Here is a 26,134-nt window from a genome sequence, read left to right as displayed (position 1 = left end):
CCCTGCAGTGTGGTTTACACCCTTTTAAATGTGCTAGGAGCTATTATGAGCTCTGTCCTTATCATTTGAGATAGAATGCACTACTCAAGCAGATGTGACAGTAACATAGTATCACACACACTACACCACTGTGTTCTTTTCCACAGATGCTGGTAGGAAAAAAAAAGGACAAAAAGTTTTGTTCTGGAGCAGGGAGAAACCAAATAGTCAAAGTTGTTTGTTACTTTTTCTGTTGACAATCTGAAAGGTGAGGACACACACTGTTGGACTATTTTTGTCATGCAATATAATTACAACGATGAAAAGGAGCTGTGCATTTATATTGGGAATGCAAAAGTAGTTTTTTGATCTATCTTGGACTTCATTCTAATTTTACCAAGACTACAGGATCACAGGTCTTTCTCATTACCGTGAGAATGGAGATCATTCCTTTGGCTCACTAAAGAAATTGGTGTATATGCAAAACCACTCCCGCGTTTATCAGCAAAAATCTTTACCCAAACAGGCTTCACCCCGCTCTTCCCGTTCCCCAAAGGGAATAATTAACGCAGCAGTTCCTAGTCCCGCCTGAGGCACTCCAGAGATACGCTTGGGATGACCCGCAGCAGCCAGGACCGAAGGGGCCGGGGTGGGGACGCGAGAATCGCCGCGGACCGTCCCGGGCCGGCCCGGGCGGCTGTGGCAGAGAGCTCCTTCCCCCCATGTCACCTCACTCCTGTCCCGCCCGTGCCACCGCCCCCGGGCGGGGTGAGCCGCCTCCCGCGTCCCATAAAGGGCGACCGGGTCCCGGCAGTGCTCGCTGCCGAGCGGGGCTGCGTTCCTGCTTCTCCACGGCCGCTGTCCCTGGGACACGCAGGTGAGCGCCAGGGACGGGGCACAGCACCGCTCCCCGCGCCCGGAGCATCCTTTCCTTTCCCCCGCAGGCTTCTCCCGGAGAAAGCCGGATTCCCCGTCGAGTCGCTGCCATGGCCTCCGTCCCCTCCGCCGGCTGCCTCCTGGCCAAGAACCAGTACTACAGGAGTGAGTGCTGCGTGTTGCCCCCAAACACCCACCTGCCCTTCTCTCCCCTCTTCCTTACTTTCTGCCTGGGGAGCGCCTCTGGAAGAGGGAGGCTGAGCCCCCAGAGCCTCTCCCGCGAAAGTGGCCGGGTTGTTGGCACTCAGGAAAATGTCAGAAAGTGTTTCAGGTGATGTCTGGAGGAGCTGGAGGTAAAGACTTGTCTTTGCCTAATAGCTTTTAATTTCTTGGAAAATTTTTCATATCACAGAACTTTAGTTTTAGTGACCATCTGCTTCTGGCTATTAATCTACCTTTTTAAAATTAATCTATTTAGAATTATTTATTAGGGTTATCACATACATATATATATAGATGTATATATTTATTATAAAATGTAACCTAGAAAACTAGAAAAAGTGCTAGCCTAGCAAGTAATGGTTTCTACCTGTACTTTCTATTTACTTTACTTCCTATTTACTTTGCAAATTTAGACACAACACAAAATCAATTCACATTTTTGTTTCTAAATATGTAAAATAATCAATGCTTTGAGAGTTCATGTGGTGTACTAGGATTCCTAGGTCCAGAATGAACACTAGTGCAAATTTAGTGTTTAGTTGTGTTACAGGGGAAGGTATAGCAATTGGGGTGTTGTGGACTTGAATATTCAAGGATGTATTTGCTTGCGTTGATAGCAGTGTGGCCATGATTTTAAATTTTGTCAGTGATTTTAGTGAAAGTTATGCAGACAGATCTCTGTATGCTTTAAAGGAAAGTATGATTAGAGTGAGAGAGAAATTGATTTAAAAATTCTTATGAAAACTACTGTAGCAGAACAGTGTATATACTATAGAAGTTAAAGTCTGCAGCTCAGTGAAATTGTTTCCTCTGAGGTAGCAGCATGTCTGAAAAACTCCTGACATGCAAATAGTGTACTCTCTCAAAGCATCTCTTTTTCACTGCGTGTGTCTCTGTTTTCCATGAACAGCAAGACTGAACTCGGAATCCAGTGCTTCTTCCAGCTCCTCCTGCTGTTTGGATTCTGTGAACGTCACAGACCAGGACAAAGCAACACATGGTATTGTTCCCTTCTTTGAAACACTTTTCAGTTTTTCCTGTTATTCATCCAGTGTCTGATATTGTGGGATTTTGTCCTTTGGCAGGGTTACCAGAATTAATTGATAAATATTGGTGGATAAAAAGCTTCTTCCATAGTGAACCCTCTCCACCAACTGTTGGCAGAAAAACACTCTCAGCAAGCAGGTGAGTCCTGTTTTTAAAACAGTGAGGATAACTTACTTGCTCTGCTTTCCTTTTGGTAAAAGTGTTAGTAAACAAGTCATAATCAGCTAAAGCCATCTGGTGGGGTCCAATGCTGTTTTTATGATTTAAGTAAAATATACATCAAGGGTAAGGCTGTAGAACCTTTCCAGGTTTTCATTTTAACAAATTAACTCATATGCTCTTCACATTGTGCAGGTGGTAGTGCCTATTACTGTTTCACATTTATGGTGATATTTATTTAATAATCTACCTATAGAACTTGCACAACCATTTATACAGTTTGGGCATTTTACTTTATCTTAGAAAGCTGATATCAATGCATTTAAAATACTTAGGCAGGTAAACACAATGAAAATTCTATTTATAACCTTTTCATATATTTTTCTGCAGTACTAACAGTTGAAAAGGACAGCATGATGGCTTTTCTGACTGAGATGCTACATACAGACTTATTTTTCCAAGAGGCTTGGGGTCTTCCTAATGTCTGGGTTCAGCTGCAAGAAGAAAACAAAACCTTTAGGAGAGTCGAAAAGTGTATTTTCAAAATATTTGTCAGTAGCTAAAATGATATTGCTTAATGGACATATCCATGGGAATATCTGGAAAGAACACAAATCTGTGTTCTTTCCAGATTTGCCATAATTTGTGATGTCTCTCTAATGGAAGTTTCCAGGAGTAAACATCCTGATGACTTACTTCAATAATTAGAGAAAGATGACAGTAAAAATAGGATGTCATAGGTGTAGGAAGAAGATATGTATTGAATGACTTTGCAATAGGTGATTCAGTTAAGTTGCCTTCAAGATACGGGCTCTATAGGCAGTCACACTGATGTAAACAAGATTCGGATCTATAATCCAGAGTAGGACTGCTTGTGGCACATCTTTTATCCAATATTTGTGTACCAGTTACGGGGTGTAAGTTTACAAGAATGGCAATAGCTTTGCTTTTAGAAAGCCCAGTTATATGAACAAGCAGTAATCAGTTTGGTTTCTTTGATCAAGCAGAGTGCATGATCCCATCTTCAAGTACTCAGGTACCCCTTTCATTCCTACCTATGTATGCTGGTGTTTGAGGACAGAATAGAGGAGATGCACAAGAATCCAGTTATCCTAATGGAAACTGACTTCTTCCAAGGAGAAGAGTGACCTTAATCAGCGTTGATACTTCCAGTTTGTTTTAGATTTCTTCTGCCTGCTTTGTTCATGGCTTAAAGATCTACTTGCTCCTAAGTGACAAAATCTATCAATATTTTGCTGTCTGTCAGATTAGTTATGAGGGCTAGATCTGGCAAAGGGTTCCACTCAAATCACATTGTTGTTGTTGTATAAGTGTACCTTTGTCATGCTCTTGAAAGGTACTAGAACATTGCATTGCTGAAGACTAAATGAAGCTAATTAGTATAACGATTGTTTATTCTACTGAGCATGACTGAAATCCATCAAGGATTATGGAAAATAACAAGTATTTGGCTGGATGATAATATTTGTGACAAGTATCTATGCAACTTTTTGATGTACTATCATTAAACCTGCTGGATATTTGTCCATCACTGGATGAACTAACGGGAGCAAGCATTAATGTAGCCAACATCTCTTCATTGTAGGTTAATGGTTGTCATGGTTATGCATAAGAAAGCTGTGGCTTTCAAGCCATTAAGTGGCTGCTTCAGGGAGTTTACAGTCTTGGTGGAGGCAATAAATGCATGGCAGATGACAACAGAAAAGAGCACAATTCTGAAAACATGATTTCAAGGGTCTGTAAATTGAATTGTGTCTTTACTGCTATTGTATAGTTTCATCTTTGTCTGTTCTCTAAGTGTACAGAATGACCTTTTTTATACTAAGATTTTTTTTATTAATAAAGATTTAATCAATATTTTGTCTGACTTATTTTTGGCCTCGAAAAACAAACTGATATTCTGTGTTGCCTATAGTGGAGTTGCTGTGTGGGTTTGGGTTTTTTTTTTTTTTTTGAATGTGTATTATTTTTCTTTTTGAAAACAAAGTATTTGAAAAATTTAAGACCCCCTCAAAAGTCTATGTTGTATGTGCATCACATTCTTCCTTCAGTCACTTCAAGGTCTGATGTGACTTGGAAAAGGAGTGCAAGCTAGGAAAAAGCCTCTAACACCTTTTTCTATAGGACCATGTTGTAAAGGAAGAAAGAAAGACAGCACTGTAGTTGCAAGAAGGTGACTGTTACTCTCTTTGAAGATGCTTGGAATCACAGAAGAAAGAGATGCTGTAACCTTATTATTATTATTACACATGTGAAGTACCAGGTGGTGGTGCTTGTGGAAACGAAGTAATAAGTTTCCATATTACTCATTTGAGCTTAAGCTGCTTCTGTCCTTACAGAGCCAAAACTTGGGGTGCAGAAATGCTTAGGGGGCTGATAAGCTGTTAAAATCCACAACCCCTGCCCCAAACAAAAACACAGTTATTTTTCAGGGAGTGGTTAGGGGAGGAAGGCTGCATGTTGTTTGCTTTCATCTGCTTAGGCCCTACAAACAACTTGTTTTTGTAATGGCATCAATGTGATAGAAATCTCTACTTTAGAGAGGTGTCTTCATGCCATCCACATCCTCTTCTGCTGTGATCAGCTCAGCATCTGGGCAGCACCCCTGCCAGCTCATGGTGGTTTGTGCCAGTTCTTCAGAGTGTGCAATGAACCAGCTCCAATAATTAATATCTAACGTTGCTATAACAAACTCCTGGGAGGATATGGGTAAATGGTACATGAAAGTTCTTGCAAACAAAGGGCTGCAGGTTTTTACATCTCAGTAATAGGGAAATGTTAGTTTCCTTGATTAAAATGCGATGCACCTTTGAGAGGAAGAGAAAGCCAAAATTTAATTGATTTAAAGAGACGCTGAGATAAATAGGAAGGGGAAGCTATATTGTATAGTTTAAATGACGCTTAGAATAAGGAAAACAGGAAGATAGTATGATTTCTTCTGTCAGTCTGGGCAAGACAGGTGCAAATGTTCGATCAATGATTAATTGTAATAGAAAAGAAATGCTTGTTTGTTTTTCAATGTTATTAGATCTATAAGTAGAGATCTATTTTAAGTTAATCTGTATATTGTTATCCATCTGGAAAAAAGTAAGTATTAGACACAAGAATTGTGCCAGCATTTAAATACTGAGTTAGATCCGACTATCATAACCAAATTAGGAATGGAGAGCTGGCCTTGACAAAGGTTTTTTTTTCTTTACCTCAAGCACATATATAGCAATGATACTTAATAACAGACTTCCTTTTCTTTCTTAAAAGGAAATTTAAGTCAGAGCGTCCTAGTCCTAGCAGTATTCTATTTAAAAGTCAAAACAGAAAACAATTCTTGCACTAATTTTTTTTTTTGATTCAAGAAGGATGAAATCTTCCTGTTCTGCACATTTAGAGGCAGAAATTCATAATAATGAACTTTTTTCCCCAGTTGTTGTTATTTGGAAGGAATACTGTAAAGTTGCAATTCTTTCATAGAATTTTCTTGCCTGTGAGGTAAGCAATACTGCATACTGTGGATGGACAATGTGAGGATTAACTCTAAAGACTGTAGCTGTTGCAGTGAAATGGATTTTTTTTCCTGTAAACTTGCTTTTTCTGCAGAAGCAAGAATGATAAATGGACCGAGGTAAATACCACAGTTTTTCAATATAAGGATGAAGAGCAAATGAAACAGCAAATCGAACTAATTTTGAGTTCTTAGGAGTAAGTAATATCATTGTAATTTTTTTGTTAGGGTTACTTCTCTTTGTGGTATCACAGCATTCTGCTACTTGAAAATAATTGCAAATCCCTCTTCATTTTTTTTCATGTTCTTAAATAAGAGTTCATTATTTCTTCTTGAAAGCAAACTCTCTGTTATTGTCACTTCTCAATTCTTCTATGAAGGAAAACCCAAGCAGGGTTTACTCAGACATTTCTACTAGGATTAATATTGTTTGCAAAACATTTTTCGGGTTATTGCACATAGAGCTGTTGACTGAAAATTTTGACTGTGACCATGTTCATTGCCTTGGCTCACTCTTCATTGATGGAGGGATTCTGTCAGACTTCTTTTGTCATGCACTCTGTCATATGCCATTTTAAGCTGTTCCGGCAGTAGCAGATGTGAAATATACCTTTTGTAATCACTGGCAGATAGGTTTTTGTAATAGAAAGAAGCTATCACTACTACGGAACAGAATCAGATCAGTGTTTTGGGAGGAAGTATTTTCCTTTTTTTTTTCTGCTTCCATCCCTCTCAGAAACTGTGGAGAAAGAAATTGCTGTTTCCCAGCCCTATGACAAAAGGAAAGATTCAGCTCCCACTTACAGTACTTGATGGTATGTTCAGAGACACTCTATTGACTTTTTCTCAAAAGTAAAATTATAAAAGTGCTTGTAGTCAAAATGACAGAACATGCTCTAAACAGAGATATAATGTTAGAGCAGCTCATAAAAGGAATAAAAAAGGGCTTGTACACTCAAAAAGTTGCTTTTCTTAGCTATGTCAACCACTGTGCCTCCTTTAAACTCAACCATTTTTGGCATCAAATAAATTAATTTTCATTTATAGCTGTGATACAGAAGACATAATCTCACTTTACTTGTTTAGTTGAGGTAACACCACTAGGTGCAAGAAAAACCTGTTTTGTCAGTTTGTAGAGGAGAACCAAGGTACAGCTTGATGTCAGCCACCCAATGGGGATCATCTCCAGAACAGACTGAAGCCTGGATGTCCAGGAGAAATGCAGCAATACTGGAAGTAGCTTTTCAGAAAGGTATCAGATTTTGTTTCCCTTTCCTTTTGTTTTGTTTTCTGTTGCTCTTTTTGCTAAAAGTGAAAAATCACTTTATCCTGACTTTGAAGTAGTCGGGCATGGAGACTTTGTAAAAAAGCCTAAAAGTAAAGTAAAATAATTTTTTTTTGTGGTTGATCACCCTTATCTTTAAAGATCTTTCCCACTGGTACCAACTTTAATTTCTCTGTGAACAGCAGATCAGGTGCTAGTTAGAAGCACACAACCTAAATAACAAGTAAAGTTTTAAAGCGCTGATTCCACCTTCTCTTCAAGGATCTGTCTGAAGAGGCTACATTATTTTGTTTAATATCCAGTTACACTGACTTCAAGAAGTATTTCAGCACTGTAGAAGAGGATCAATAGATGGAAGCAGCTGGAGGTGTGCTTTTTGCTTCTGTGGGTCAAAGCTAAAAGCCAGGCTCCCAGAGTATGTTTTGGACTCTAGTTTACAGACTATTGCTAAGTGAGCCAAATGAGAAGAAAAAAGGTGATGGTGCAGTATTGACATGGCATCAAAATGTTGGCCAGTTTGAAATCTTGGATCCTGAACTGCCACTCAAATCACTTTTAAATGAAATTTAATGAGTAAATTCCTTAATATCTTAAAAAATAATATGGTTAAAGAGCTCCACTTATCAGAACTAAACACTTGTATGAAATAACAAAAGAATTCACATTTTTGAAATTTAATTTTAAAATATCTTTCAATCCTCTCTTTGATAAAATGTATTGTACAATCTTTTTGGTTTTAATTCCATTATTGCAAATTATTACATTATATAGAGAGTAGCTTCTTCATCTTTAAAAAAAAGCCACTTCACATTTTGAATAAAATTTTGGAACCTATGAAAAGTTCTTACAATAAACCTAGTTTGGATATCATATGTCTTTCTAAGAACCTATAAAAGTCATGTTTCACTGTTTCATAATAGTCCAGAAGTGAAAGAATAGTACTAGAGGTAAAATACACAATGAAATAAGTTCCTTTAAATAGGTACTTCCTTTAAATAGGTATTTCCCAACATATTTTAAGCAGGGTGATTTAATGCTGTCATGGCTCCAGCTCTGACTCACCATATACTTAAGTTCAGATGAAATCTGGATAGCATCACGCTGACAGGATGTGTTAGTGGCTACACAATTTCTCCATGGCAGTAACAGACTGAGTGGAGTATTGAATGTAAAAGGCAAGGTAACTGTATGTTGTATGTAGTAGTACCTCCACGTTCTGTCACAGTGAAATGCCTGTCTGCAAAATACAAAATCAATTTGTGAAAAAAAAAAACCAAACCAAACCAAAACACTGCAACAAAAATTTCCTCCTTCTTCATATTTTGTGCTTTCCAGAGACATAATTTTCTTGATGAAATATTACTTCCTTTGTATTTCTTTCTAACGTGGTTGCAAAAGACTGACAAATTGAAATGCATTCTGCAACTAAATTGTTGCCTCCACTGCTAGTTCGACTTGTTGTTACAATTGTCGTCCTACATTAATTTTTTTGCCATTACTGTTTAATGTATTTGTTTCTCTGTGTGTCTGTCACTGTACTGTGAATTTAACTATTTTTTTTTTTTTCTGGAGGGGACACCTTTATAATGTAAACACTTTTAAAACACCTACTCACCACTAAAATAGAGCTCCAGTAACTAAGCCAGTCAGCTCAGACCTTCTGAGATAAATGTGCTTAGGCTGTAACTCTCTCATGTAAGGATTGACTTTTATTCTGCAATTTTACAACATAGCAATGGATATTAATCTTGAAAGGCATCAACTGCTTGGCATTATAAAATTATATAAGGCTTTATGACTAATTCTGAAAATGGATGTCCCTTCACTTCTCTTTGGACATTAAAGCATCTATGGCATTTGAAAATACACAGAAAGCAGAAGTGATTTTTGTAATGAATAAATATAAATTCATTGATGACGGATTTGAAGTAAAAAAAAAAAGGCCGAGACAACAAAAATGATCACAAGGTGGATGGTTGTGATAGTCATTCATGCCTACCTAAAATCCTAATTATATGTGAGGATCCTTATGACTCAGACTCACAGAGTTTAAGTTATTGTCAATGCTCATTCACTCTTCTCTCCGCTCCCCTGTTTTTCTCTGCACTATATAAAAGAAATAAATAACAATATAAGAACAAACATCATTCTAGCACCTACACAGAAATAGGAAAATGAGAGAGAAAGGACAGCTAGGGCAGTCAGAAGTCCCTTTATGCCTACAATGGATCAACCTCTCTTTAGGACATACATCTTTCTGTCTCTGGTTAAAGAAAAAAAAAAGCCAACAATCCCCTACCCCCTCCTTCCCCCCCACCTTTCCCCCCACCCAAAGCAAAAGTATTTTGCTGTGACCAAGAAATAATCTAGGCCATATTAAAAGCTCAGAAAGAGGAGGCCCTCTTATCATTTATATTGAGGCAACTCTAGAGAAAGAAAATGGATTGAAAGAAACCCCAATGTGGCTGTAAAACAGGGGGCAGGACAGCCGCACAATCTTTTACCTCAATAAAACCTTGACTTTTAGGCTGAAAAATAGCATCCCTGAAATGTGTTGACAGGATATGTTCCTGCAATGTCTAGCAGGAGTTTTGTTCAAGACTGCTTTTATGGGCTAATCTTCTCAGAAATTGCTTCCCTTGTTGCAATGTTGTCCTGTCCCTCCCTCACCCTAGCTTTCCCAGTTTTATGCACGTTACATTGAAGTGGATGAAGTCTTTATGGGCCACATAATGATGGGCTGTAGCCAAGCAAAAGCTCCTTGAGACATACCCCATGTGTGCATTTAATTCAAAATGTTGAAAATTTCAGGGAAAACACAATTTAAAAAAAATATGCAGTATTTCAGTGAAAGAACAGAAAATATATGCCAAAACGTTTTGACTGCTCATAACAAGACGTGTCTACAAGATGTAGTGTGAGGAATAACCTGAATTTAACATTGAGCTGCAACATCAGAGAGCAAGAATTTTATGAATCTCTGAGAAAGCAACTTTAAATGCTGCAGTGAATTGTATGTGGGGGCTAAATTCTCTCTTCCTTCCACTGAAGAGCACTAACAATGGTGTCTCTAATTAGACCAGAGCCATCAAATAAGCTGGCTGAAAGTAGGAAAGGAGGATGAATAAACCAAACCCTGACTGGCTGCAGCGGATTATCAGGAAAAAAAAATCTGCAGGTTTATCTGGGGTCCTGACAGAACATATCTTGGCATAGAACCAGTGGAGGTTGTTCATTATTTTAGAGTAAAACAGTCAGGAGTATTTATTCATTATTATATTATTATTTATAACATACTAAGTCAGATGATAAACTTAAGAAAATAAAATTTTAAAATAAAAATTTATTTATTTATTTATTTATTTATTTATTTATTTATTTACTTATTTTCAGGTCATTAGAGGTTCCAGTCCCTACCAGGCTGTAGGGACTGGAACCTCTAATGACTTGAAAATTCTTGGGCAAATGGGTGCTGAGAGATTGATGTTGTTGGCTTTTAGCTCTTGAGAATTTGTATCTGAGACACAGCTATATATAATATTGTTATTTTGATATGCTTTAGTTAGTAATAATCAAATTTATTAACTGAAGTTAATTTTTATTTACATAATTTTCAATCTGAAGAGTGACTATGCAGTGTATGGAAGAACATAGGTAAGGACATATTTTTAGTAGGGGTTCAGCTATTTTGGTATCCATTTAGTTGATGAGAGGGATGCGCTTTCAGTGTGAAGAGACAAGGGACAATTTTATGGTGTCTTTTCAGGATTGAAAAGACTGTAGAGTTGAAAAGTAAATTTCAGGTAATAAACCTCACTCCCATTTCCCTGATGTGGAGGAGTGACCTAGAAAGAGCACTGCTTGTGCTTGTCTGCTGAAAGAGTGTACTACAAATGCAGGACGAGGAGCTCCTCTTGCATAGATCCTTATTTCCAAGAAATCCAAGTGCCTCTAGTCTTACAGAAGTCACCCAGGACACTACAGCTTAAGTTATTGTGCTGTGACTTGCTTAACACTGTTCTATAATTAGTTAGAAAGTCAATTCAACATTTATTTCAAGTGTATGAGGGAGAAGCAACTTCATGAATAGATAATAAAGAAGGCATACATTGTCTGAATGCATTAGTTCAAAAAAGTGTTCTTAAATTACTGTTTTATTGAAAGTCTGCATTTGAAGATCCTAGACTATTCCATTTGCAAGTCAACACATTATGTGCATTACACTTGTATTAAATTATCATGCCTCAGCTAAATAAAGGCCCTCATTCCTGGTACTTTACTTTTATGAGCCTCCTACATTAATGTGTGTAAAGGCACATGGGAGTGAAGGAGACAAAGAATTCTTTGTACTTTCAGTGTTTATTGAACCACAGTTTTTGGGTCATCTCAAAGAGTGGGCACAATTTGAGAAATAAATACATAAGCAAAATCTCTCTTTTGAGAATTTTCTTTTGAGACTTGCTAAGATTTCCTTATTCTTGTCTAATTATTCCTGCTTTCTTACAAAACACAAAATGAGGACACAAAGAGTTCTTGATTTGTAGGGCAGTGAGGAGCTGTTTCATGAATTGTACATTAAAAAAATCAACAGAATGTCAGACTTCCAGTCAGCATTTAAAGATATGGAAAGTCAGAAATGTTTGAGAAGGGAGAAGCAGGATCAGAGAAGGTGGGACAAAACCACTCTGCTTCAGGTTTCTTCTTTTTACAGTTCTCTGCAAACTCAAATGACTATTATCAATTGATTGTTTTCCACATTATAACTATTATACTCTTGCCAGTTAAGACTCTGTCTGGGAAGGAATGGGAATGATTAACATCAGTGATTTCTAACATATGGAGTCTAAAAGTTGTATTTAAAACCTAATATATGGTACAAGGTCTTTTCTTTCAATATCAACTACAATGTTGTTGAAAAACCTATACAAATATGAAACAAAGTATCAGTGCTATTTCTTACTAAATGCAAGCCCCAGTATTTCTGGAAATTATTTAGAAGTTTTATACACAGACATATTCGCCATGGTTTAACCCCAGCCAGAAGGACTGGGCAGAGAATGGGAAGGATAAAAGGTAGAAAACTCGTGTGTTGAGATAAAGGCAGCTTAATAGGGAAAGCAAAAGCTGTGCACAAGCAAAGTGATACAAGGAATTAACTCACTGCTTCCCATGGGCAGGAAGGTGTTCAGCCATCCCCAGGACAGCAGGGCCTCAGCTCATGTAACTTGAGAAGGTGACTTGAGAACTTCTCATGGTGACTTGAGAACTTCTCATGGTGACTTGAGAAGACAAAAGCCTTCACTCCAAACATCCAGCTTTTCCTTGTTCTTCCCCCCACTTTATATACTGGGAATAATGCCAAATGGTCTGGAATATCTCTTTGGTAGGTTCAGGTCACTTGTCCCCTTTGTCTTTTACTCATGTCTCATGCACACCTACTTTCCTCACCAACCTGGCAGCACAAAAAGCAGAAAAGGCCTTGACTCTGTGCACCCCTGCTCACAGTAACAAAAACATCTCTGTATTATCAACCCTATATTCCGCACAAATCCAAAACAAAGCCTCACACCAGCCAGTGTGAAGAAAGTTAACTCTACCTCAGCCAAAACCAACACAACACTTGATAGTGCTCCTCAAAGAGTATAGATTTTATTTATTGAACTACAGCCCTTCCCCCTAAAATTATCAATATCAGCAGTTCCATAGAAACTCTTACTAGCATATTCTAACTTTTTCACCTGTATAATCTTCAAACTGCATTAGCATTTTTTCTTTCATATAAAATGGGTGACTCATAGAGCAATCTATTTAATTTTATAGTTCCTCCTCTTCAGTCTCATATCACAGAATCCCAGAATAAGCTTGATTGGAAGGGACCCACCAGGATCATTGACTCCAACTCCTAGCCCTGCACAGCACCATCCCCAAGAGCTATACCATGTTCCTGAGAATATTGTCCAAATACTTCATGAATTTTGCCAGGCTGGTGCTGGACATCAAGCCACCAAAGTACCATTAATGATGCCTTTGTCAGGGCCTGTACTAGTTTATAGTCAAGGTAGTGGTGTTTGCATTTCTGGAAGGAAAATTGTTTCTGAACATACTGTATTTTAATACAGCAGCCTTCTTTTTCCTAGAAGATTGCTACATTTTTTTTGCAATAAAAGCACTTTCATGCATGTTTTTTTGTGTACACATAAATTTACCTTTAGAAATTGTCACACATTGTATATTTCTAAATTATTTTTATTTTTTGAAATATAACAGTAATGTTAAACCCAGTAATTTTATATTCATTATAATGCTTATGCAAGCATTAAAATATTATTTAATTGGAGCTGAGCTTCAGACTGAAACAAAAATTCTACATTTTACAATTTCCCATGTGGTTTATCTTTTAGCCACCATAGTTAATGACAATTTTCACAACAACATCTACTAACCCAGCTGAAAATACACAAAATTTATCTTCTCTTTTACTGATAAGGTGGTATAAAAAATAATTGTGTGGGTGAAATTTTCTAGCCTGCATTATGGTCCTCACATACCCACTGGATTCAGAATCATGAATCCAAACTCAGTTTGGGCTGCTCTTCTACCAGAGGCATGTTGCTTTAGGTTTTAATGATTGATTAACCAGGCCTATGCATATGTCATCCTCCTTTCCTATCTATCTAATCCTTTGTGGCTGAGGGAATCCATCAACAAATTAAATGACCCCTCAGTAAATCAATCAGTGAGTCCTGAGATGTTCCCAGTATTATGCATGATTGCTAAGAGATGCATCAAACATTGTAGTACAACCTGCACTGCTTTCTCCAGGAGTAGCAATGATCTTGTCATAAGATCATAGTCTGGAAAACTGCTGTCTGTGTCAAAGCAATTAACATTAGCTCTGTTGGCCCAAGATGTTTTCCAGTTCTCTTACCTGATATTAATACCTTGTGTCTAAAGCCCCTCTGCTTTCCTCAAGATTTAATCTTACTTTCAGTAAAATAGTGACTGTGATCAAAGTAATAACCATAATAGAGACCTCACTTCTAGGCCACTTGAAGAGGCTGGCCCTGTAATAAAACAAATTGCAGGAAAGACAAATCATTTTGATGCAATTATGCATTTAAAACAGGTTTTGAACATTACATTTTTGTTCTTAAAAATATGTTTATTCTTGAGCATATAATTTGCCCTTACATTTACCAGGGGCAGGTATGCCCTTCCTTCTTGTACAGTTCTCGTATTTAGGACAATTCAGCAAAAAATAAAAATCAGTCAAGTTGCAAAGGTGGAGAATTTTGCTAGAAGTGTTTTGTAATGGGAGTTGCTTTTATTGGTGGGTCTAGGATCCAAAAGTTTCTTCTGCTGGGTTTAAATGGTGTTCCATATTGGAAAAAGAATCAGCAGGTAAATGAATATGTAGAATAGCTGTCCCTGAAATTCACTATTTGACATAGTGTACTCACGTGTATTCTTAGTGGCATAATATATGATTTTTCTCATTTTTTTGTATATAGGCCTTCTCCTTTTCCTTTTAGAATTAATGCGGTGTGGAAGTGGGCATTTTGTTTATTGAGCCCTTGTAATTCCATACATGGATTTCTGAATGTGTGTGCTAACAAAAGCTGCAGGGATGACCAATTTTTATACAAACACATCACTGAGGAGCCAACATGATAATTTCAAATACTGTAGGTGTTATAAATGGAAGTGAGAACACCAACTAATTTAAATAACTTCCTGCTGCCAAGCCATCTCCCACCCTAAGAGGATTCTAAAGCACATTTTGTCCTAGAAAAAAGGATGTTGTTTCCTATTTTTCTATGCAGCTGAATTACAAATTACTTCTTCAGCGTAAACCAGAGGGGAGAAAAGTAGGTATCTGGGATATTGGTACGCAGACACGATTTTGGTAGATAGACAGACAAAAAGTGTTCTATCTGATTATGGTCACTCATTCACATTTTCTACTACACACTAGGTATCAGTAATGTGCTCAGAGCTATGAAAAATGCAATTGCTGCCTACTCCTTAAGGCTAGGAGTCAGACAGCATAGATAGTAAGGAGGAAGTACGTTTGTGAAATGCCTAGACAAAAAATATAATAATATAATAATTTTATTTTAATTGGAATAATTTGGAATAATTTTGTTTTAATTGCTTATTTCTGTACTGTTTCAGTGGAAAATGCCACATAGCTTTTTAAAGACAAAAAATGTTTTATAACCTTTGCAGAAGATGTCAATTCTACTAATGTCATGCCCTCATTTGTCTTGCTGAGCTGAATAATGTGATTTTGAGACAGCCATCTAAATTTTCACAGATCAGATGATAGCTGTCCAATTTACTCAAGTTTCCACTCAGTATATGGTTCATAAATCATTTATCAATGATAATATAAATCAATTATATTTCTAATTGCCCTTTACAGATGAAAATATATACACAAATGTCTAACTTAGTCAATATTTCCTAATTATTTATGGACTCATTCTTTTAAATGAGTGTGATTTGCATATCAAACTTCTGAATTCCAGCCTGAAAAAGCATTGAACCCAACCATGGTCCATGGCATAGGAATCATGGCTAAAAAAGCAATGTATGTGATGTCCATGGTTCTGGTTTGAGGCATTATTTCACTATTTTTCTAGAACTTATGTTATTTTTTCTTTTCAGGATCTTTATGCCAACTTTATATCAGGATTTATGGCAGTTAATTTTTGCATCTACCGCTTTCTTAAGCTATGTGAAGACATGGGAGTGAAATCTGCTCTCACTGAAAACTGAACCAAGAGCCCATGAAAGAGTTTATGTGAGAACTAATTCTGAGTTTTCCTCAGAGTTTAGGTGAGAACTCCTTATGCTAATCAAATTACTTTTGTGACAGCAAAGTCCTCTCCATTTGATGGAAGATAATTTTACCCCAGACATTTTCAGCATATGAACCATACATAGTTCCATAAAACTAACATGCAATGTCTGGGTTGTCTTTAAGAACTCAATAGTCAATTTGGTAAAAATCACTTTTTAAGGTATAAAATAGAAGCCAAACAACAATAAAAAAATCACATTTCTGACAAATGTGAATAAAACATTAGATTAGTCAAGGCACATCTGAAGGAGAAAACTGTTGTCATGAATTATTAGCACAAGAAAAGCAAAATGTTCTCCCTTTTCTTAAAAGTCAGTTCAGCTCACACACGATCACAAAGTGACTCCTGTATTTCTTCATTTTTGACAGTTTTGAATCAGTTGCAACAGGATGGAAACCTCCTTCAGCACAGAGGGATGTTTTGTTTGATCATAATTTCTCCATCACTTTATTAAGTAGTAATCCACATAGGAAAAGATACTTTAAAACTTAGACTGTAGAACTTTCTTCAAAGAATTACCTTTCGCCAGACATTGATTTGAATAGATTTAGAGGCCCTCTCTATAACTGTTGATTTTATAGGGAACCTAGGGGGGTCAGTTTTACAGTTGAAAGCCGTGAGCAAGGTGTCCAAGGTCTGAGTAGGAACAGATGACCTGTGCACAACAGCAACAAAGTAATCAGAAGGGTTCTCAAAAAGGAGACAAAATACACAATTTATATTCAGTTTATATCCAACTTCCAGCTTCAGCTGCTTCTAAGAAGTTATAGCTTAAATACCTTCATATATCACAACAGTGTAGAACTCTCTAGAATGGTACCATGGCGTTTACTTCCATTGTATTTATACATAAGCAGAGGGAATGTGATACCCTTACGGTTGTTTCCACTATGTTTTGCCCAAAGTTGTGCTGAGTGAGACATAGGTCTCTCCTGCAAGGTTTAGTGGACAGAACTGCTGGTGGAGCTAAAGCAAGAATAATTTGGAAATGAATCTCTTTTAAGATAAAGCATTTTTAAGGAAATGAATTTTACCAGACTTGCATGAGTGGTGGTGTTTCAGGCCATAGATTAATGTTAAACAAAGAAGATTTGTTTTAAGGGACATTAAATGCAACAGGCTTCTCTGGACCTCAGTGGTTGTGAGAGAATACCAGATGACAGCACGAGAAAGTAAGAAGTTAGTGGAACAGCTTCAAGTAAACTGAAATGCCATAGCAGTGTAACAAAACAAATGGAGAAGGATTAAGAAATCTCTATTCATTTGATATTTGCAAGAAACAGTTGTCATAAAAAATTAGAAAATCATATGCAGCTTTTTCAAAAAACTCTTTGAAGTAGATATGGGATTCACAGCTACGCAAAGAGGAGAAGAGCAATCTTGGAAACATATTACATACCTGTGAGCCCTCATTCAACGAGAAATATAAAAAGGAAAGTGTTTGGAGAGGAAATGCCCATCTTTTGGTTAAAAATGGGAATATCAAAAGAAGCTGGAGCAACAGTAAACCAAATCCTCTGAGAATTCATTTGAGACATTTTCCCAAGGATAAGCTGTGAAGATTAAACATTAATGCCTTCATTTACCCTGGAAGCATTTCCCCTTTTCTAGATAACAGCTGAAAGAGGAATAAGTAGATTTCTTGCTTTGTACCTTTTTTTCCTAGAGAAAAATATTAGTCTTGCTAGTCACCCACCAAAGGAATACTGGTGAAGCAGCTTACCTAGGGAGGCCTGAGACCGTCAGGTCACCACATGCTCCAGCATTTAAATTTAAGAAGTACTGACTCAGTGCTGCTGATGCTGAGACTTGAGAAACAAGAGCCACAGAGTATCTTGAAAGCCTCAGAGAATGGTTGTAAACAATTCGTAAAGAACAGTGTTCATAATAACTTTTGAAAGAGGTGATCGTCCAGCCTGACATCAAGAGAGAAAAGGGAATTGTGCAGTGGGGACACAAAGACATGACATGGGACCAAACACTTCATCTGTCTAAGGGAGAAAGCTAATTGGTGTTACAAATCCGTGCCTGTTTATCTGGTTCATCTCTTAGTTAAATTTATAAGGGAAGATCTGGCTCTTCTACAGGGCATATGTGTGGAGCAACTTCATTTGAAGCAATTCTGCAGTTTCTTAACACAGTGAAACCAGGAGTTCACTCCATGTTGCTACTGCTCATGAGGATCAGCTCGTGCTGTTTCATGAGAATCAACTGTCTCCAGTCCTAGGAATCGAATTATAAAACCTTCTGAAGGGAAAATCCATCAAAAACCAGTTAAGAATTAACTGCAATTAATTGTAATTGCTGCAGAACTATTTCCATACCCCATGTATGTTCTGCCGCAGCCTGAAAATATTACCTGCCATGAAACCTCACCTGCAAGAGGAATTAAAAAGATTCCCTGGAAAAAGGGAAAGACCTGCCTCCTGGCAGAGAAATCTGCCATCAGGAAACAATAGAACTGAAAAAACACTCGGCAAAAGTAGGAAATGCAATTTTATTTATTTCTATACTACATTGTCATCCAAATCTGGCCTTGTTGCACGGATATTTGGACAAAATACTTTTTTAAAGGAAAAACCAATAATTTATTGGAACCTTGGAATAAGGTAACACTTGCATGGAGAACCATATCTCTAAATCTGAATGACTTATATCTGTCCAGTGGTGATAGGTGGTTCATCAAGGGGATCCTCACAGTGTAGCACTCAGCTGAATCCAGAGTGACTCCTCAGATTAATATTCCCTTCTGTTCTTACAAGTCAGCTGACCACGATGCTCTGTGACCATCCCAGTGCATGTACAACTCATTGCTATGAATACATCCTAACTACACACAGAGCACCTCTTAAGGACTGTGATAATTTCTGCTGAAGCAGTTTCTACTGACTTTTACAAATGTCTTGTCTGCCCACAGTCTGACACTTCTGCAGTAGGGACACTTTGGGACACTCCACCATGGATGTTAATTGGCACACGTAGGAGAACAAATTGGGCCAGACACAGGGGAGGGTGCTGTGGGGAAAAAGATGCAACCATTCAAAACTACCAACTGCAGGGTTGCTGTAAACATCAATCAAATATTTAATTTTGATGGGTCAGTCAGTTTTCAGGTTGTTCCATTGACTCAAGCTGATTTATTGTCTCTCTTAGGCATGTGACTGGGGAAGTCAAGGAATTAAGTGTGCACTGGGCATTCATATGGGCAAGGCACCAGAACCCACCTGCACCACAATTATAAAATAAAATAAGAAGAAACTTTATTTTTATGCTTTGAACTTACTTTCAACTAAAATCCCATGGGCATAGTCTGAGTATTTGGAGAGATCATATTTTCAAAATTAATGATAAATATTCTTCATACACTTGGGGTAAAATTTTTCTTTGACTATTTTTAAATAAGTTTCTACAAATTTGACTAAGAAAGGAGAGCTAAAAGGATAGTATCTCTTGAAAGACTTGATAGGTAGAGTTAATTGAAAAAGATAAATAAATATGGTTAAACAGTTCCTATTTCAATAAATGGTAAATTAGTAAAAAAAAAAAAAAAAAAAAAAAAAAAAGACAGCAGCATTGATGTATTTGGAAGATTTCAAGACCAGAAAGAGAAGTTAGTTCAATTAAAATGTGCAACAAAAGAAAATAATTTATTTAATGAGACAAAATAAATACAAACCTTTTTACTAATTTCAGATTGCTGCTGGAAATTATTGGCTTGCTTGCCTATAAAATAAGTAGAGGTGGCATTGGGAATAAAATGCGGAAAACAACCCTGACAGGGAGGAAACCAAGGAGACAACCAACTTTCACATTTCTGGTTTATGCAAATCAGCTGCCTCCAGGAAAAAGGGATTAACTGTGGACAGTGACAATAATGCTTGCTATTTGCATAGTTTTCTTTTTAAGATGAGAAAACAGAAATTGTTTAAACTCAGTGAATATGAAAGCATATCAACTGCTCTTAAACTGTGAGGCAGCTCCTCAGGGCTACATCATCATTTACTCAAGAATTAAAGAGTTACAAAAGTGGCAGGAGTAGAACATTGGTTTCCAGGATGTGGCTTGATGTTAGTGTAGGCATGGACCATGTCTGTACCAGATCCAAAGCACAAATCACATTAACTTTGTTTATGTAGGCTAGACTACTGTTGTTGCCTCCTGGTTCCATTTCTTTAGGCAGTAAAATGTTGTACTGGTTTGTTTGAAATATTTAGAGTTGTTTCAAATAGGGTAGTCTTTTATTAGAATACTGTAATTTTCAGAATATGTAGTTCTATCATGCATCCTGAGATTAAATTCTCGACTATCTCGAAATTATCATTTATCTTAAAAATTCTGTTTTGACTTGACCAAACTGCCAGTGGTAATGGATTCGACTGATACTAGTCCATGGTAACTTGTTTTGGATCTGAAGCTATTTTTGCCTTTGAAAAAAGATTGAACCTGTACCCCAAAACCTCGTAGACCTGTGCTGTGTCTATGGAAAGTACATTCTCAGCCTTTGCTCTCATCTGGGAAGAGACTGAAGAGGAATAAACATGCTTTAGAACTGATGACAAATACTTGGGATCAGTGTATTTTTAAACTGTCTGCAGATGCTAAGAATAATTCTGGTTAAGCCCAGAATATAATAAAACTCATCTTTTCTGTAATTGATAGTAGAGATATTTTTTTAAGCTAGAATTTTTAGGACTGCTTGAAAATTGTATGAGAGCCTTCTTGTAAAAACTACATGAAGTAACCGGAATTCATGCTATCCCTTTATGTCCAAAAGATGCTAATAACATTATTTATTGATTAAACAATTTTTTTTTCTTTTTCATTTTGTGAAAATTCACTCTTCTCAAGTTTTCACTGGTTAGGATTCTCAGCTCTAATATTGACACTTTCTTTGCTTAGTTCATCTTGTTCTGACAAAAAATGGTGCTTTAGACTAGAAAAACATAACTTGACTTCTCTTTCATGCTTTCTCCAATTTCCCTTCCAACTGACTACTCAAATCATTTAAAAAAATATTCAATATCACTTGAATAATAGAAGTTAATTTTTTTCAGCCTTCTTTCTTTCCCTTTCATTAATTTTTTGTTTTTGGAAACTTCTAAAGGCGTTGTGTTGCTCCTAACAAGAAACAGATGGCTTTCTAAGGTGCCTCTTCCTTTTACTACTTAGAAGAAAATCTGTTTTAAGAGGAAACCAAATGGGTCCATCCTTGATCAGTGGCATTCTTGTGCTCAGGATGTGAAGCCAAAAATACCTCATCATTTTGTGAAAATTTGAAAATGTGAAGATTGATTTTTTTTTTCCTAAGGAAAGGTACGATGCCCTTCTGCTCACAGAAATAGATTTTGATTTTTTTTCTCCCAAATATAAGGAAGCCCATTGCCACAAATTATTAGGACATCACACAACTACTCCAGACAATTTTACCAGAATAAGATGTGCAGGATCAGACCTTATGATTTATTCATAAGTTTCTATTGTGCTCGGTTTTCTTTAAGTTAATTGGAATTAGAGTGTTCACTGATAGAAAAAGAAAAAAGAACTGATTTAATTTCAGCTAGCTTCAAACTAAGTTTTTAATTAAATGACTACTTTTTTTCTCACCACAATTTGCCATCTAAGGTAACAAGCTGTGGATATCCATGTTAGAGATAATGAAGCATGTTTTAGAAACAAATCTGACTATAATTTAAATTTTGCTTCAGACTTGTAGTCCAGACTCTAGACTTCAGTATTCTGTACAGCCCTGAATGAAATCTCTAAATCTGAAAGTCTCCACCATCTATTCTTTGTCAGAGGGTGCTACAATCAGCTGAAGCTAAAAGTAATTGTTATACATAAATTAACTGAAAAAAGTTGATTTTCCACATACTTAATTATCACATCATTTATTAGAGTATAAAAAAATTGCTTGTAGAGCACTGCATGGGAAGTAAAAAAAAAAAAAAAAAAAAGGAGCAGAAAATTACATTCTCAGATCCAGCCAAAGCTCTGTAATTCATGCAGAACCTAAAATTACAAACATATATATTAGAAATATGTAAAGAAGTTAACTGACTCTTGTAAGTTGTGAAGACCATCTCCTTTGAAGCATTTGGAGTTTGGGGCTGTTTCATAGTAGAGGCTTAAAATTCCTCTTCTCCTCAGTGAAACCTTAAATTAAAGCAACAAACACGTATTTAAATTATTTTTTATCAGCTATGCATGCTTGTTACTATTTTTTGCCTTCAGAAACTTCTGAGACAATAATCATCACTTAATTAAGATAGAAGTTTGCTCTATCACATCCTGTACGTACACAATCACTGCACAATATTCTTTAGGCTTTCTGAAAAAATAATCTCACTGCCGCATGCAAGTAAAATCTTTAGAGGATTAAATAGAACTATTGGCTTATTTTAACTCCGTGGCATCACTGCTGAGCTATGAAATTAATGAATTAAAGGAAATTTAAATATACCGTGATGCCTATGCATGTCTTTATTCATCTGGCCAATCATATGTGTAATGCTGAGGAGCCATTATTAGGAATCTTCTCTCCAGAAGAAGCAATCACTATTATTGGGCTTATATACAGCATAATTCCTCCACAGGTGAATGAATTAACCATGGCAAAGTGCATGCCAGAGTGTGGATGTGTTAACATCTAGGTTGCTGGGCAGGAAGAAGCAAGAGGGGACATGAAAAGGAAACTGTAGATGGGAGTGGAGAACACTCAGAGTTGTGATTCCAAGGCTTAGCAAAGACAGAAGCTTCCTATAGACCCTGTGGGGATGTTTTTTCCTGCAACAGCAAATGCCACTGGAATTTGCTGGACAGAGATAAAGTTTGGAGCAACATGCAAGGTCACACTGGCTGTGAGGGATGTATGTGTTCCCAAAGCATTTTATTTTGATCTGCCAATTGATCAGAAACTTGCTGTGCTCAGAAAGCTTTTATATCTTGTGTTCCTTTTGACATATTCTCCTTAAGAAAAATAGCAGACACGTTCATCTCAAGGCTTTGGTTGAATTTAGGTCCTGTCACAAAGTATTTCAAGTTTTTTTCCAGGACATTATTTACCCTAATTTCAGGTATACCTCTTCTGAGAGAGCCATAAATCATGGGTCCACATTGCCAGTCCTGAATACTTAAAACCACACTTCTAAAAATACATGCTGGTCATTGATTTGCCAAATTAGAGGTCGCCTGAAGATTTTCTAGTGTTCTTTTCCTTCTCGCTTGCAGTCTACCGTTGCAACTGAAAAGCACAATTAAAGTACTATTGAAGATTAAATAAAAGTAATGTCAATAACATTTCATTCTATAAATGAGAAATTGTTTCTGTTGAGTGCTCAGGCATTGTAATGAACTGTGGGGAAGAAATGCTTAATTCTTGAAATGAGCTTTGGGAGCACTGGAGTATCAGCTATTAGTAACTGAATTTACCTTAAATTTATCTTAACCCATCCATGTAGTTTAGTATCATGAAAGCTAAAACCCCTAGACCTTAAGGTGGAAAATGGACACTTTTATTTCTCATTATCTGCCTGTGTATCTCTTTTCACAGAGAGAAAGGACTGTTGTGAGACTCATGAGGGCCAGGGCATAGAGCAGGAAGGGTTCCAATCCCTCATCTTTCATTTGGCTGCGAGATGACAGGCACTGCTATCCAACTCAGGGTGGTGACTGGTACACCCTCTTCAGCAATTGCCAGAGTTAAAGCAAGCTGTAACATTTTAAAGTTGGACTAGCAGAGGGATCTGTGATTACTCCCTACCCTTCAGAGGAGTATATTTCAAATGGTCAGAATTTGAAATCCTTTAGATTTTTGTTATAGCGACTGCACTCAGCTGTTCTGGATGGGTGTTGCCTAGAAAGAGCTCCTGTGCTCTTCTGCTTTTTTTACCCGTGCAGAAAAAGATACCACTTACCACCAAACACTTTAACACTCAGTCTTGGTCTGTAGTGAGACTACAGATTCTTGGACGGCTTCATTAGGAGTTGCACACCCCCAGGCAAAACTGTGCTGAGGCTGCGTAATGTCAAGGAAATTATGTTTACTCAGTTCTTGTGCTGGTAGTAACTCCTGAGTTCTTCAAAACTAAATCTTTAAGAGCAGGCATAGACATGGGCATCTGACATATTTTCAGTTGGGTTGATGGGATGTAGGATGCAGTTAGTTAAAGTGGTTTCTGCTTTATACATATTCACATGCTCATGTTCCCTTGTAGTGTTTGTTTACAAATAAGCCCAACTTAATAATTAAGTTATTCGTTTTTTATTCCAGAACTATCCTTGGCAGCAGCAATCTTCTTGAATCTACCATGACCCAAAGCAGGGAAGGTACTTCATATTTTTCCCCCGTATAGGGGATCCTCTTAAGGATAAATACCATCAAAAAAGAAAGTGTTCTCAAAATGAAATATTTACTAAGGAAAATGAAAGAAGGATTCAGTAACAAGGAAGGTCCAAACAATAATTTTGTGATCAAACTCCAAGGGCCTAAATTAGTTTTGCTTAGTGTTGATCTGGAGTGGTGAAAGACTATTGTACTCTTTGAGGGGTCAGTGTTTAAAGACATAAACATACTGGACCAAGCTTTGTTTAATACCAAGCTTTATTTTCTAATTTTAAGATCTACCTTTGCTTTCTGTTTGAACAGTTGAACTAATGATATAGATACCACAAGATAGAAGTGCTCTTATAAGTCTCATTAAATAAAAACCCTATAAATTGCTGGTTTTGCATGTGTTCATTTATATGGCAACTTTTTTAAGCAGTTACTGGAATGGAGTTTTTCTAAGTAATCTAATTTTCAAGATTTTTTGCATGATTATTAAGCGCAGCTAGCAATACAAGCAAAAAATCTCGCCCCAATTCCAAAAGAAACTATAACTGAATTGAACCTTACACATGTTCATGCAGGTGCTCAAACAGGTTTGTATATTCCTGAGAATTACCTTGGTCATGTATTCACTATTTGAACACCAGCTGAGAGTATTTGCTTCTTCTCTGGTTGAAAGCACCTGCCTGCTACTGTTGCTGATGCTGCTACAGGAATGATTTAAATTTACTGCTTCTGTAACCAAACATATTTTAATATGTTAACCTAAATATTATGTATGGGTCCTCTAAAAATGTCTTTATTCCTGTGTGTCTAAACTTAAATTTGATTTATGATAACAGTATTACTTTCATAAAGAAATTTTATATTCCAGTTTTATGTAGGAAGTTTTAATATCTAATTTAAACACTTGTTAGCTATTAGACAACTCGAAGCTTTTCCCTGAAACTGTGGCCTGCATGAAAGAAAAGGTGATAAGTTGGTTCTGTAATAATTCTGGTGAACCACACAAAGATTTTTGTCTTGAATACACATAATTACAATATGTAGGCATCATTACAAGAGACATTTTAGTCCATCAGAATTTGAAACTAGTACTTTTAATTTTTTGCTTTACCACAGCAAAAAAAAAGTGGGTGCCAAAAAAAATTTGTCATAGCCATTACTTTTTTATTTAAAAATATGTTTCAGATTTCCATTTCAGTATACACAGTGACTCAAAAGAAAAAATCTTTTAAAATGCCAGTAATATAACAACATTGCATTGTAGTTAGAAACTGAGACAAAGTTGATAGGCATGGCTTCTGTTGCAATACATCTTCCCTGATAAGCTTTACATTCTGTTGTGAAGTCCCTTTGCTAAGCGAGTCCACAGAAAACATTTTAACTTGCATGTGGTGTTGACCTTTAATAAATCATTCTGCTTTCTTTAGGATTAGCAGGAGGCACATTCCACCCTGCATAATACAGATCAAATTTCTAATATTTACATAAATTTTCTCCTTCTTGGGTTTGATTATGAGACAGTTCAGGTGGATATGAAAGATCAAGCCTTAAGAGAAACAGAAACAGATCATGATGTGTAAGTTACTCTGAAGAAGATGACTTCAGACATTTTCTTTGCTCACTAACTCTTCTTACAATGCCCTGTAAAGCTTCTAAAGGACTAATATGTTCCCACAGATAATAAGGAAAACTTCAGCTCTCTCTTTCCATTTTCCAAGAACAAAATATTACTATTTACGGAAACTTTTAAAAGCATGCTTTATCATGAGGTAGCAAGACAAAATCCTCTCTTACATGAAGCAAGAAACAACAAGGAGTGGCTCTGCAAGGCTGCTTCTTCTAGCAAT

At 36.8% G+C, this 26,134-nt stretch overlaps 1 protein-coding gene across 3 annotated transcripts; it reads left to right on the top strand.

Annotated features, from left to right (window-relative positions):
• The first annotated feature begins 810 nt into the window (after positions 1–810).
• On the top strand, positions 811–4,161 carry PPDPFL (pancreatic progenitor cell differentiation and proliferation factor like). Of its 3 annotated transcripts, none has more exons than XM_066205303.1 (4): positions 811–1,020; positions 1,988–2,077; positions 2,163–2,262; positions 3,291–4,161. In XM_066205303.1, exons 1-4 carry the CDS (start codon positions 966–968, stop codon positions 3,367–3,369), a joined length of 324 nt encoding a protein of 107 aa, XP_066061400.1. In that variant the 5' UTR covers positions 811–965; the 3' UTR covers positions 3,370–4,161. The 3 variants fall into 3 exon arrangements, with proteins under 3 accessions (XP_066061400.1, XP_066061418.1, XP_066061409.1); XM_066205321.1 differs by having other exon boundaries at positions 2,674–4,161; XM_066205312.1 differs by lacking the exon at positions 811–1,020 and adding an exon at positions 1,127–1,208.
• The last annotated feature ends 21,973 nt before the right edge of the window (positions 4,162–26,134 follow it).

The sequence above is a fragment of the Chamaea fasciata genome, unplaced genomic scaffold (assembly GCF_029207755.1).
Source record: "Chamaea fasciata isolate MVZ Bird 193981 ecotype frontalis unplaced genomic scaffold, bChaFas1.0.hap1 SCAF_1, whole genome shotgun sequence".
Classification (NCBI taxonomy): domain Eukaryota; kingdom Metazoa; phylum Chordata; class Aves; order Passeriformes; family Sylviidae; genus Chamaea; species Chamaea fasciata.
Note: the sequence above shows the minus strand (reverse complement) of the source record. Positions and strands in the feature narration are given on the sequence as shown.